General features: G+C 33.5%; 2 protein-coding genes and 1 non-coding gene across 4 annotated transcripts; 2 read left to right on the top strand and 1 right to left on the bottom strand.

Moving 5' to 3' along the window:
- LOC107638803 (regulatory protein NPR3) lies at window positions 260-4,494 on the top strand. Of its 2 annotated transcripts, XM_016342197.2 has the most exons (5): window positions 260-723; window positions 1,084-1,814; window positions 2,741-3,506; window positions 3,672-3,869; window positions 3,971-4,494. In XM_016342197.2, the coding sequence occupies exons 2-5, from the start codon at window positions 1,266-1,268 to the stop codon at window positions 4,234-4,236; spliced, it is 1,779 nt and encodes a 592-aa protein (XP_016197683.1). In that variant the 5' UTR covers window positions 260-723; window positions 1,084-1,265; the 3' UTR covers window positions 4,237-4,494. The 2 variants fall into 2 exon arrangements, with proteins under 2 accessions (XP_016197683.1, XP_016197684.1); XM_016342198.2 differs by lacking the exon at window positions 260-723 and having other exon boundaries at window positions 974-1,814.
- On the bottom strand, window positions 4,845-4,916 carry TRNAP-AGG. The gene has a single exon. It is a non-coding gene; the product is annotated as a tRNA-Pro (tRNA).
- Window positions 6,177-10,860, top strand: LOC107638802 (putative E3 ubiquitin-protein ligase LIN). Its single transcript, XM_016342196.2, has 8 exons — window positions 6,177-6,505; window positions 6,623-7,461; window positions 7,608-7,743; window positions 7,973-8,943; window positions 9,052-9,199; window positions 9,319-9,573; window positions 9,883-10,192; window positions 10,614-10,860. Exons 1-8 carry the CDS (start codon window positions 6,320-6,322, stop codon window positions 10,736-10,738), a joined length of 2,970 nt encoding a protein of 989 aa, XP_016197682.2. The 5' UTR covers window positions 6,177-6,319; the 3' UTR covers window positions 10,739-10,860.

The raw sequence follows: 12,340 nt of genomic DNA, 5'->3' as shown, positions 1-12,340 counted from the left end.
ATTTTTATAAAATATCAATGATATTTTGTATTTTTAATATTAAAAAATATTTATTTACAAAATATCAATAATTTTTTGTACTACTATTATAAAAATAATCAAATATTATCGTATTTTACCCTAATATTAGCCTAAATATTACTGAGTCTCAATTGAATAATTGATTGGTCTTTAATTTTGTGAAGCTAATTGGACCCAGACGCAGCAATTTGCTTTACAAGTTTGGTGTGTGCGTTACGTTCTCTCTTCATCAATTTACGCAAACCACTCTTTCTTTCTTTCAATAGCGGTGACGCAATCCAACCCCAGCTGGGGACGCTGACGTCACCTCTTTCGTCATCCAAACAACTTCACCCTCCTCTTCTCTCTCTCTCTCTCCTCTCTTCTCCTCTGACAACGATAAACGAACCTTCCAGGATGCTCTTCTGCCCTTTCGTTCCTCCATTGATGTGATGTGAACCCAATACTATTGCTCTTCTTCCCACTTTCATTCTCTCTTCTCTTTTCCCTCACTCGATTCTCATGCTTTGACTTCAACTTGTACCTTCTTTGTTTATTTTGTTCCGTCTTTTGCGCGCTGATTCCCTTTTGTCTCTGATTGGTTTTCTGGGCTTGTCAAAGTTCAAACCTTTCTCTGATTTGGATGGATCTGGTGCCAGTTTCTCAGAATTTGGTCTTCTGGGGTGTCGAGTATACTTGAACTTCACTGATTCTACCTCAAAGGTTTCTTCTTTTTTTCATTCTTCAATTGAGGGAATAGCTTCTGGATTTTGTTTTTTGTTTTTTTTTTTGTTTGTTTGATTTATGCTATTTTGGTTGCGCTGGAAATACAAAAAGGGGTTTCTATTATCTTTGAAGGAAAATTGGTTGGGGGTGTACTCCTGTTCTCAGTTGAGGGTTGACTATTGTCAACTTACCTTCAAAAAGAGTGATTTGAGTTGAAGTGCGTACTTCCTTTTCATACAGTTTTGTTGTGAGTGGTTTGGATGTCATGTTTTTTTGTGACATAAGATTTTGCAGCTAACACTTGTTCAGATTAGCATATATGGTTTCTATTTATAGGTTACTTTTTGTTTTCATTAGGTCTCTGCTGGAAATTCAAGACCTTATTTATCAGACCCAATATCCGTCTAATTAGTAGTTAGAGAAGTTTTGGGGAATCTATCTGAGAGAGAAATTTGAGGTGTTTGTGAAGTGTTTTTGGTTTCTGCAATCATAAGAGATGTTCTAGCCTGCTAGGGACAATTAGGTTCTCGGGTTTAAGAATGGCTAATTCAGCTGAACCCTCTTCGTCTTTGAGCTTTACATTGTCTTCGCACTTATCGAATGGCTCTGTTAGCCACAACATATGTCCCTCCTTCGGTGCTGATCCTGGACATAACCTTGATGTTATCAGTTTGAGTAAGCTTAGCTCCAATTTGGAGCAGCTTTTGATTGATCCTGCTTGTGACTATAGTGATGCCGAGATCATTGTGGAAGAAATTCCGGTCGGTGTTCATCAATGCATTCTGGCCTCTAGAAGTAAGTTCTTCCATGAATTGTTCAAGAGTGAAAAAGGATCTTCAGATAAAGAAGGGAAATTGAAGTACTCCATGAGTGATTTATTGCCTTATGGCAATGTTGGATATGAAGCTTTTCAAATTTTCCTTGGTTATGTGTATACCGGTAAACTCAAGCCTTCTCCAATGGAGGTGTCAACATGTGTTGACAATGTGTGTGCACATGCTGCTTGTAGACCTGCAATTAACTTTGCTGTGGAGTTGATGTATGCATCTTCCATTTTTCAAATACCGGAGCTGGTATCGCTTTTCCAGGTAAATATTCTATCTATGATGATATTGATATAAGAAAACATCAAACGTTATGGATTATACATTTCAGTTAACTAAGTGATTTCCCATTGAATTAATCCATGCTATAAGATTCAACTTTTGTTTTCAAGTACATAACACAACCATTCCCTTATATCCGAATTTGAGATCGGCTATGTAAAGATTTGCAATAGACTTTGACAAAGTTGAGCTATTATAATAGATATTTACCAAAATTTGATTTCATCTTTTCTACTCTACTTGTTTGTGGATTCATTTAGAGAACTAGAGTTAAGAGGTTTATAAAAAGAATTAGTAGTAGATTTTATCTTCTAGAGTCGTGTTATCGGCCAGGTTATAACCATAGTTCTCAATAAGAATTAAGATTCATTGGATTTCTCAGAACACATGAATTGATTATTGAGATTTATTTAATTTTCCTCACAGCTAATACGATTGAATTTGGATTCTCTAAAGTGAGGAAGTTGGTAAAGTGAAGGATTAATCACCATTGATTTTGTAACTTCCATGAAATGTGTGCCCCACTATCTTAATTTAAGAGTGATTATCTCTTTACTTTACCACTTTATCAACTTCCTCACTTTAGAGGATCTTGATCCAATACGATTAACCTATCTTTAGTTAGACCTAACTTTCAGATTTTTTTTCTTTCCGAGGGAATATAAAATTAACTTTATAATTGACTTACTAAATATATCACTTTGTTTAGGCGCATGCCTTGTACCTGGCATCTTATGCATAGGCCCCGAGTATTGTCATCCTTAGCTTTTCCAGGGTACTGAATAACTGGACATCACATGTTTTGGTAATGCATGGGAAAATACTTGTAAAGCATCTAAACTAATAACGATTTGTGTCTTATCATGCTAACGGATCGAGGAGCTAATTAATACTTTGGATTATGGCAGCGACGTCTTCTTAACTTTGTAGGGAAGGCTCTTGTGGAAGATGTCATCCCAATCCTCATGGTTGCTTTCCATTGTAAATTGAGTCAGCTTGTCACTCAGTGTGTCGACAGGGTGGTACGCTCAGACATTGACCAGATCTCAATCGAGAAGGAGCTTCCCTATGAGCTCGTGGAAAAGGTTAAGTTGCTCCGCCAAAACCAACAGCAAGATATGGAAACCGATGCTTCTGTAGATGTTCCTGTAGTTGATCCTTTGTGTCTAAAACGGATCACTAGAATACATAAAGCATTGGACTCGGATGATGTTGAGCTTGTTAAACTTCTTTTAAACGAGTCAGACATTACATTAGATAAAGCCAATGCTCTCCATTATGCTACAGCATACTGTGATCCCAAGGTTGTTTCCGAGGTACTTAGTTTGGGTCTGGCTGATGTAAACCTTCGGAATTCTCGGGGGTACTCGGTGCTTCATATAGCCGCCATGCGTAAAGAACCTTCTATTATAGTATCACTTCTCTCAAAAGGAGCTTGTGCATCGGATTTGACTTCGGATGGCCAGAGTGCTGTTAGTATTTGCAGGAGGTTGACAAGGCCAAAGGATTATCATGCGAAAACAGAACAGGGGAAGGAGACAAACAAAGATAGAATATGCATCGATGTTCTTGAAAGAGAAATGAGAAGGAATCCATTGGCTGGGGATGCTACAACTTCTTCCCATACAATGGCCGACGATCTACACATGAAGCTACTATACCTGGAGAACAGAGGTATCGATTGATGTTCTTCCATCTTGATGCTGCTTATTGAATTCTCATAGGAGATTTGATATATTGTTTTTAAATACTTTGAATCATGTTTTAACTGATTTTATTATGTTTTCATGGGTTATTTTATGCTCAAACCATCATATTAAGTATTGCTGCTTTGTGCAGTGGCATTTGCAAGATTGTTCTTCCCTTCAGAAGCAAAACTAGCCATGGACATTGCTCATGCGGAGACAACTTCCGAGTTCGCTGGTCTTTCTGCTTCGAAAGGTTCAAATGGCAACCTAAGGGAAGTAGATCTCAACGAGACACCGATCGTGCAAAACAAAAGACTTCTTTCTAGGATGGAAGCCCTTATGAAAACAGGTAGGAACTATCTTAAGATAATTTTTTGATTTGATGTAACCGTTGATGTGTTCCAATAGCAAGTCTAACGTCGAAGATCTTTTACCTTTTTGTGGTGGCAGTCGAGATGGGGAGGCGCTACTTTCCGCATTGCTCGGAAGTACTGGATAAGTTCATGGAGGATGACCTCCCCGACTTGTTCTACCTCGAGAAGGGAACCCAAGAAGAGCAGCGAATCAAGAGGACGCGCTTCATGGAGCTCAAAGACGATGTCCACAAGGCTTTCACCAAGGACAAGGCCGAGTTTAGCCGCTCCGGAATTTCGTCCTCTTCATCCTCATCATCCCTCAGAGATTCTGTACATTACAACAAGGCTAGAAAAGTGTGAACTGTTAAATATAGCATAGCTTCTTCATTTTCTTTTTTGGTTTCTGACTTCACATATTATAATATATAGTGCAAATTTTAGAGGTTGATGCATGCTCCCCAACCAAGTCACATGTAAAATTGTAATAGCAGGAAGGAAAGTTGATCCTTTACAAAGTGGTGTTTTTGACAAAAATAATTTCCTTTCCCTTCCAATTTGTGACAAATTTACAGTATAAATTTTGTAACAGATGAAGTATATAGGATCTATCATTAATTAGGTGCAGTCTATTAATTGTATGGTTATTTTACTCGTAAAATGTGATTTTGCAAGAAAATAGATGAATTATGCAATAAGTAATATTCACTTTTTTCCCTTTCTTTTTTTCATGCTAAATAGTATGTGAATCTAGATTTTAACTTGTATGTGCTACTCACATTAGTGAAAATATTTTATGATATCTGCAGAAAATATGCATGGTTTTCTAAATAAAACATTTTTACATCTAATCGTATTGAATTTTTTAGATGATCATTCTTGCAGTTATTTTTGCTTTACAAAATTGAACTCATGTTAATATCACAGCAAAAATTAAACTCGTTAAATATCATGCATTAAATTTAAATAAAGGGGCATTCCGAGAATTGAACTCGGGACCTCTCGCACCCTAAGCGAGAATCATACCACTAGACCAAATGCCCATGTTTACTTACAAATACATTTTTTAAATTCAAATTATATATATATTATCATTATGATGATTTTAGTTGGAGATAAATAATCCCATGTTGGCAGACAATTTTTGTAGTTATTATAAGCTTTCATCGTGATTCGTGTGTTTTTTTATGTTATATAAGACTGACCGGAAAAAAGTTTGAAAAGCTTTCATGATCACAAGAGATACGCGCAGAAAGTAAAGTTGAATCAAATTTTATATGAAAATTCCATTAATTGAAGAGTGATATCAATATGGTTTGCATGTCGACAAGCATATGAAACAAGCATTTTTCACACCAAATCATATAAAGAACTGTTCAATAATCAGCTGTACGTTGTGTTCTATAAAAAGCTCTGTTTCTTCATTATAAAGTGACAAATGGACAATCAAAGTACACCTTTTTAAATAGAAAAATACACTTTTATGCATGGACTAATAATATTTGAAATTTATTATTAAATTATTAATTTATCATTTTACTATTTTCTCTATCCATAAACTAAATAATATTCATATTTAAATTAACTTAATTCCAAATTTCTTAAAATTAAAATAAATTCAGTATTATATTTTAGGAAATATTTCAAGTGCATCGGAAATACCCATGCCCTTCAAATGCTTCCTATATTTTATATGAACAAATTTTAAAATTTCAGCTCAGTTACTTTACATATCAGAATCCCTACGACCAGGACCAATAGAAAGAATAATTACTGTATTCCAATTATAAAAAAGTTTTTGGAAAGAGAATACAGGAAGTACCTATTTATTGACTTAGTGTTGAATAAAGCGTGGGTTCTACGTACACTAGGACCTATACCACATATAATAATGGAAAGTAGATAGATTTTAATTTTGATGTAAAATATTTTGTATAATCATTTAATTATATATATTTTTTTAAATAGTATATGATTAATATAAAAAATAATTATTTTTTTTAATTTGATGTTACATGATTTAATGTACATGTAAAACTATTTTACATCATAGTGTATTAAAATTAAATTATAATAATTATATATTTTTAATGACAAAATAAAAGTACATTTTTGTATGCAGATTAAAATATGAATGCAAGTGAGTGTTTTTATATAAGATGTGGCAGCAATTTCACTGGCTGAAGATGTTGGTCCAAAAATTTGTTTTGGCATTTTACATTAGAGTACCTCAAAAATTAAAAATTAAAAAAATAAAATAAGTTATGGTTTGAAAAATAGAATCACCATGCAGCATTCACCATTCACAATTCACCAAACCCAACCCTTTTTCTTTGTCTTCATCACTGTTACCCTCTATTCTTCTATCTAATAATCTAGCTGTCTTTCTGTGTTATCTTTTTTATTGGTTTCTTTCTTCTGAGTCCTAAGAATATAAAGAAAGAAAATGTCATCATTGAAAAACCATAATAATAATAATAATAATTGGCATTCACCAATGGCTTCTTCCTTTGCTGAACTTCTTCCCTCAGATGATGGAGCCTCACACAAGAAGAAGCTATCACTTCCTTCATACATATGTCATGATCCTAGAAGTGTTGCTTCATCAAGGCACAAGTCAGAGAAATCCACTGTAAGAAGATATGATATCATATGATACCATAAATGCTTCATTTTTATTCATGTATGCATATTGTTTGCATAAATGCTTCAAATACTACTATTGTATTTAATACTCTTACTTGCATAGGTAAGAAGTGGCTCTTCTTCATCTCAGTTCAAGAGGCCTGGTTCAGCTTCTGAGAGATCAAACTCTAAGTCTCTGGTGGCAGAAGATTCAAGAATGGATGAAGTTGCTATTGGAGCAGTGATGAAAATCCTCAGTGGCTACATTGGAAGATATGTAAAAGATGAACTTTTCAGGAGAAAAATCAGGGAAAGATGCAGTTCTGTGATGGAGAGAAGAAGAAGAGAGGACTCAAATGATGAGGTTTTTGAGAATTTGGAAATGGGCATGGGGAAAGTTGATAAATTGGTAGAAGATCATGGAAGAATGAGGCAAGTTATGTTGATCAAAAGCTTGAAGAATTCCATTGAGATATTAACCATAATAGTTGCTTCCTCTTTGAATGCTAAAGATTCTCATCTTTCTGCTTGTGCTCAAATTTACTTGGCAATAGCTTATAAGATGTTGAAGAAAGAGAGAGTTTCCTCAAAGCATTTACTTCAAGTGTTTTGTGATTCTCCAAGTATGGCTAGAACATACCTGATTCCTGATCTTTGGGAGCACTTGTTTCTTCCCCATCTTCTCCATCTCAAAATTTGGTATAACAAGGAGATTGAGTCTCTTTCAAATGAAGATCATGGTGATAACAAAAGGAAAATGAAGGTGTTGAGCAAAGTCTACAATGAAAAAATGGATGCTGGAACTAGTCTCTTTGCTTTGTACTACAAGCAATGGCTGAAAGTTGGGGCCACAGAACCTCCTCTTCCTGTTGTATCATTGCCATCAATGCCAAGTTGTAGATCATCATCAAGAAGAAAATCTTCAGATTCTTTGGTTTCAAATTCCTCAATCAATCCAAACTTGTAAGTGATATGAATTACTTATTCTTCTGAATTTCGTATATTCACAACTAAATGTATTTGGATACTACTTGTTTCCAAATTCATTGAGTTATGAATATTTCAAATTTTTAAAATGACAAATATTATGTTTCGGTTCTCTTCGACAGATATAAGGCAGTGTTTGGCCCCAAACTGGAGCAGCAACCTACTGGTCCAGATGAACAAAAAGGAGCCATTGTAATTTATAAGGGCTCAGAGATTAATGATAAAATTTATGGAGATGAATACAGGAGCTCATCTCAGGTTGGTAGTTTCTTTTCCTTTATTTCACAGATGAAATTTTCTTATTTACTCCCTTCATTCCACAATATCTGTCACTTATAGAATTCTGTTTATTCATAATCAGTTGTGTCCAGATATGATTGATTTATGAATGTATCAAATTTCTAAAGTGAACAATAATGCGAAACAGAAGGAGTATACTGTAGAATTGATGTCTTGATACATGATTCTATTTTCTTGCTGTTGTCAGAGAGAAAGAGATGTATATATGGGAAGATCATCAATCCAAGATGACAAGAATCATGGTCAATTATGGCCCGAGTCCCAGAGATTGGACTATTTCCAGTGCTTTTCTTGCAGGAACATACCTACAGAAGGATTGGAAAACAGCAACTACAGATCCAAGAACATTGCTTCAATCAGAAGGGGAGGAATAAATTCTCTTTCAAGTGATTTGGTTGGAGCTATTGCAATTATATGTTCATCTGATATCCTAAGTGAATGCGAATCGGCTATTCGTGTGGTTACCTCAGCTTGGTTGAGGTCTCCTGGTGATCCGCTCATTGTAGAAGCATTAACACAACATAGTGTAGTTGAAGCTATGTTAGAGGTGCTATTTGCCTCATCTGAAGATGAAATTCTAGAATTGATTATATCAATTTTAGCTGAATTAGTAGCAAGGAGCGACGCGATTCGACAAATTATACTGAACTCTGATCCACAACTAGAATTGTTTGTGAAACTTCTGAGAAGCACTAGTCTGTTTCTGAAAGCCGCGGTTCTGCTTTATCTATCAAAGCCGCAGGCAAAACAAATGTTATCATCAGAATGGGTGCCATTAGTACTTAGAGTGTTGGAGTTTGGAGACAAACTGCAGACCCTTTTCACAGTGCAATGCAGTCCTCAAGTTGCAGCATTTTACTTTCTTGATCAACTTCTCACCGGTTTCAATGAAGATAAGAATCTGGAGAATGCAAGGCAAGTTCTTTCACTTGGGGGATTGACACTGCTTATGAGAAGAATTGAAGATGGAGAGATTCATGAAAGAAACAAAGCTGCTTTGATAATTTCCTGTTGTATACAAGCTGAAGGAAGCTGTAGATGCTTCTTAGCTGATAATATAAATAAGTCATCTTTGCTAGAACTCATTGTTCTTGGAAACAAACAAAGTTCAAGCGCTTTCGCCTTTTCCGTGTTAGTTGAGTTGCTCTGCCTAGATAGGTATGTCTTGTTCTTCTATCATTTCTTGCTTACAAAATCAGCAGAAGTTTAAACAAATCTGTTTTCAACATTAAGAAAAATGATGATAATCTTTTAAAACAATACCAGAAGAATGAAGGTTTTGAACTTCTTGAAAGGGCTTAAAGATGGATGGAGTGGATTAAACATCATGCACATTGTATACATTTACCTCAAGAAAGCTCCACCTGAAGAATGCCCTTTAGTTGCAGTGATAATATTGCTGCTTGATCTTATGGTAACTCTTCCTACAATTTTTTTTTTTTTTTAACTCCAATCATAACCATTAGTCTATATTGAACTTACTTCAATGAATATGTTGAAGAGTTCACAAATGCAGTAGCAGTTGTGTTGCAGGAAGATCCTTTCAAAAGTAGCTTATACAGAGCAGAAGCAATTGAGGCACTTATATCTGCTTTAAATTGCCAAACATGCAATGATAGAGTTCAAGATCAATCATCCAGAGCTTTACACTTACTTGGAGGCCACTTTTCCTACACAGGAGAATCACTATTGGAAAAATCACTTTTACATAAAGCAGGTTTTAGGGAGATTTGCTTAGAAGATTCCTTCGTCGCCAAGGGAATCTTCGTTTATGATTCGATTCACAAGGTAATCTTTGGTTAAAAGTTACAATTATGTATCATGTCAAGGACTTGTTTCTGTTCTTAAATAACTGTTCACTTTGAAAAATCAATATATCTGGACATAATTAGGCTTTGTTTGACAAAATATTTTTGTCTAGAGACAAAATTTGTCTAATTTTCTGTCTATTCAAAAGCTCGAAACAATGAAAGAGACTCAACTTTTCTGTCTTGAAACACTTATCATACGCAACAGAACATATTTCTAATATTTGTTGTTTCTCCATTCAAGCCCTTCAAAGTATTGATTGGTTGTGTGTTTGCATGATTGTTATAGAACAAGAAGGAAGAAGAAATTGAGAGTTGGCAACAAAAAGTAGGTTGTGTGTTGTTAAAATGTGGAAACAAGAAGTTGATATCAGCACTTGGAGAATGCATGGCAAATGGAACACCAAGTGTAGCAAGAGCAAGCCTTATAACTATTTCATGGATGAGCAGCTACCTCCACTTGGTTGAAGATAAAAGGTTGCCACCAATGGCTTTCTCAATCTTAACCCCACACTTGATACAATCCTTGAATCATGACAAAGATGTTGAGGAAAGAGTTCTAGCTTCATATTCATTGCTTTGCCTCATTAAAAATTCAGGTAATTAATATCTTATACAAAGATCTATTTAATTATATAAAATATTTTTCATTTGTGATTTAATTTGTACTAAAGACAAAAGGAATATTAGTTAGATGCCAATTTCAATGCATAACTAATAAAACTCATTATTAATTATTTCCTCCAAAGGTGCAATGCCAAACTTTAACTTTTGTCCTGAAAGTATATATTGTCTTACTCATGTTCTCAAACTTAAGATTTGACATATCACAGAGCACATCCCAATAATGTTTTTTTTTTTTTTGTTGGAAAAAAAATGGGTCTAGATCAGATTCTTATTTTAAATTTGAATGGCTATGTTACACTACATCAATGTATTCCTGTACTATGACTCTATATTATATATTCAATTTTTGATTAATTTATTAGTCCTTATTTTTGACACATTATTATTTTGTAGGATTCCTTCCATCATTGGATAAAGACTCACTAAGACACCTCAAAAATCTCTCCCTAGTGACATGGACTGCCAATGAACTCATCTCAATCTTCTCAAAAGGGAGCTTGCATTCAAGACAACAATAATATTATTATTATGACATATTTTTTTTTTATCATTTCAAATGCTTATTGTAATCAAATCAATCTCACCCTTGCGAGTTTTGTATAGTTAGTTGAATATTTATTTAACGTGTGATTTAAATTAATCAGTCATTAATTAAAATGATGCAACATAATATAATTTTGGAAATATATTAAATTAATACTTTTTAAATTTACCATAATGGGATACTATGATTTCATTATTTGGAATGCTTGTTTAGGCAAAGAAAGAAACTAGAAAGAAAACAAAATAGAGGGTAGAAAGGGACAGTGAAACAAGAATTCAGTAATAATAGAACATGTCGAATTTAGTAGCTTCATATCTTGATGTCAATATTATTACCATAGTTCCTAGATTACAAAAATTTGTACTAATGTAATAATAATGTTACACTGTCCCTTTATTTTCACTCCCCTAAAACAGAAAGGAATGAGGAAAGGTGATAGAAGACAAAAGGGAAACTTCAATGTTTTATTTATTTATTTATTTATTTTCATTGTCACATGGATATCAACTTATTATCTGTTACGTGGTCCTGCATGTGCAGCTGTTTGGTCGAGATTGTGACAGCGTGAACATCCACCACTTCATCATGCATACAATTAATTAATTGAATTTATTGGATAAATAAAAAATAAAAAAAATCTTCATTTTCTTTCTTGTTTATTTTCAACAATAGAAGACGAACTGTAACTGGCAATTTGAGGCCTCATAATTGAAGGGGCAACTTGTGGTCGATTGTGTTTAGTTTTTTTATTTTTAAAATTTTATAAAAAAATAATAAAATAAAAATACAAATTAAACATATTTTATTTTTTCCCATTTAATAATACAGCCAATTTGGCATTAATTCATTATTACTAATTGAGTGATAACTTATGAGTAATGACACATTTCTATTAATCTAGCTACTATTCTGTTTATTAAATAATAAGAGTTTATCTAACCTGTATTCTAAAAGTATATGTTAAATTTATAAATTAAAATTTTTTTATTGAAAATATAAAAAATTTAAATTTTAATGTATTTATTTTTTATTCATTAAATAAAAATATTTAAAATTTTTTATTAATAGTAAATTAAAAATGTGCCTTTAAGGCACATGTAACTAAATCCAAATAATAATAATAATTTGTAATATCTCCTATAATTTGCTTAAAAGAAGTAAACAATAAGTTCCAAGGATCAATTAGAGTTATTATATTACCAAAAATGTGATATCTTCAATTGAATGGTTTCTTCATTCAATAGAATAAATAAATTAAAGTTGTAGTAGCTAGTACTACTACTATATATATTAGTAGTAATGGTAGTATTATTCTTGAATTATGTTGCCCTTGCCCTCATGAAGAGGACAAATTAAATATACCATGCATTTTGAATAATGTAACAATATATAGTGATATTAATTTAGTGTTACCCTCCTCTTAAAGGGCACTAGTGTCTAGTCAGTAGTGTGTAGGTACCTCAGTGATTTCATTGTCCAATAAGTCAATAACTTATCTCTCCATGCATCATGCATGCAATGCTTTCATAATTGTTGATAAACCCATCTATATCATCCTCAACCCTTCATCCAATAC

This window comes from Arachis ipaensis, chromosome B04 (assembly GCF_000816755.2).
Source record: "Arachis ipaensis cultivar K30076 chromosome B04, Araip1.1, whole genome shotgun sequence".
In the NCBI taxonomy this organism is placed as follows: domain Eukaryota; kingdom Viridiplantae; phylum Streptophyta; class Magnoliopsida; order Fabales; family Fabaceae; genus Arachis; species Arachis ipaensis.
The sequence above is the reverse complement of the archived record's forward strand: the minus strand, read 5'-3'. Positions and strand labels throughout refer to the sequence as shown.

Bases quoted from the DNA above. Each gene is read 5' to 3' on its own strand.
- LOC107638803 (XM_016342197.2), top strand. From the start codon at position 1,266: ATGGCTAATTCAGCTGAACCCTCTTCGTCTTTGAGCTTTACATTGTCT. The intron at 1,815-2,740 runs GTAAATATTCTA...GGATTATGGCAG, and splicing joins AGCTGGTATCGCTTTTCCAG to CGACGTCTTCTTAACTTTGT. The intron at 3,507-3,671 runs GTATCGATTGAT...TGCTTTGTGCAG, and splicing joins ACTATACCTGGAGAACAGAG to TGGCATTTGCAAGATTGTTC.
- LOC107638802 (XM_016342196.2), top strand. From the start codon at position 6,320: ATGTCATCATTGAAAAACCATAATAATAATAATAATAATTGGCATTCA. The intron at 7,744-7,972 runs GTTGGTAGTTTC...TGCTGTTGTCAG, and splicing joins AATACAGGAGCTCATCTCAG to AGAGAAAGAGATGTATATAT. The intron at 9,200-9,318 runs GTAACTCTTCCT...GTTGTGTTGCAG, and splicing joins TATTGCTGCTTGATCTTATG to GAAGATCCTTTCAAAAGTAG.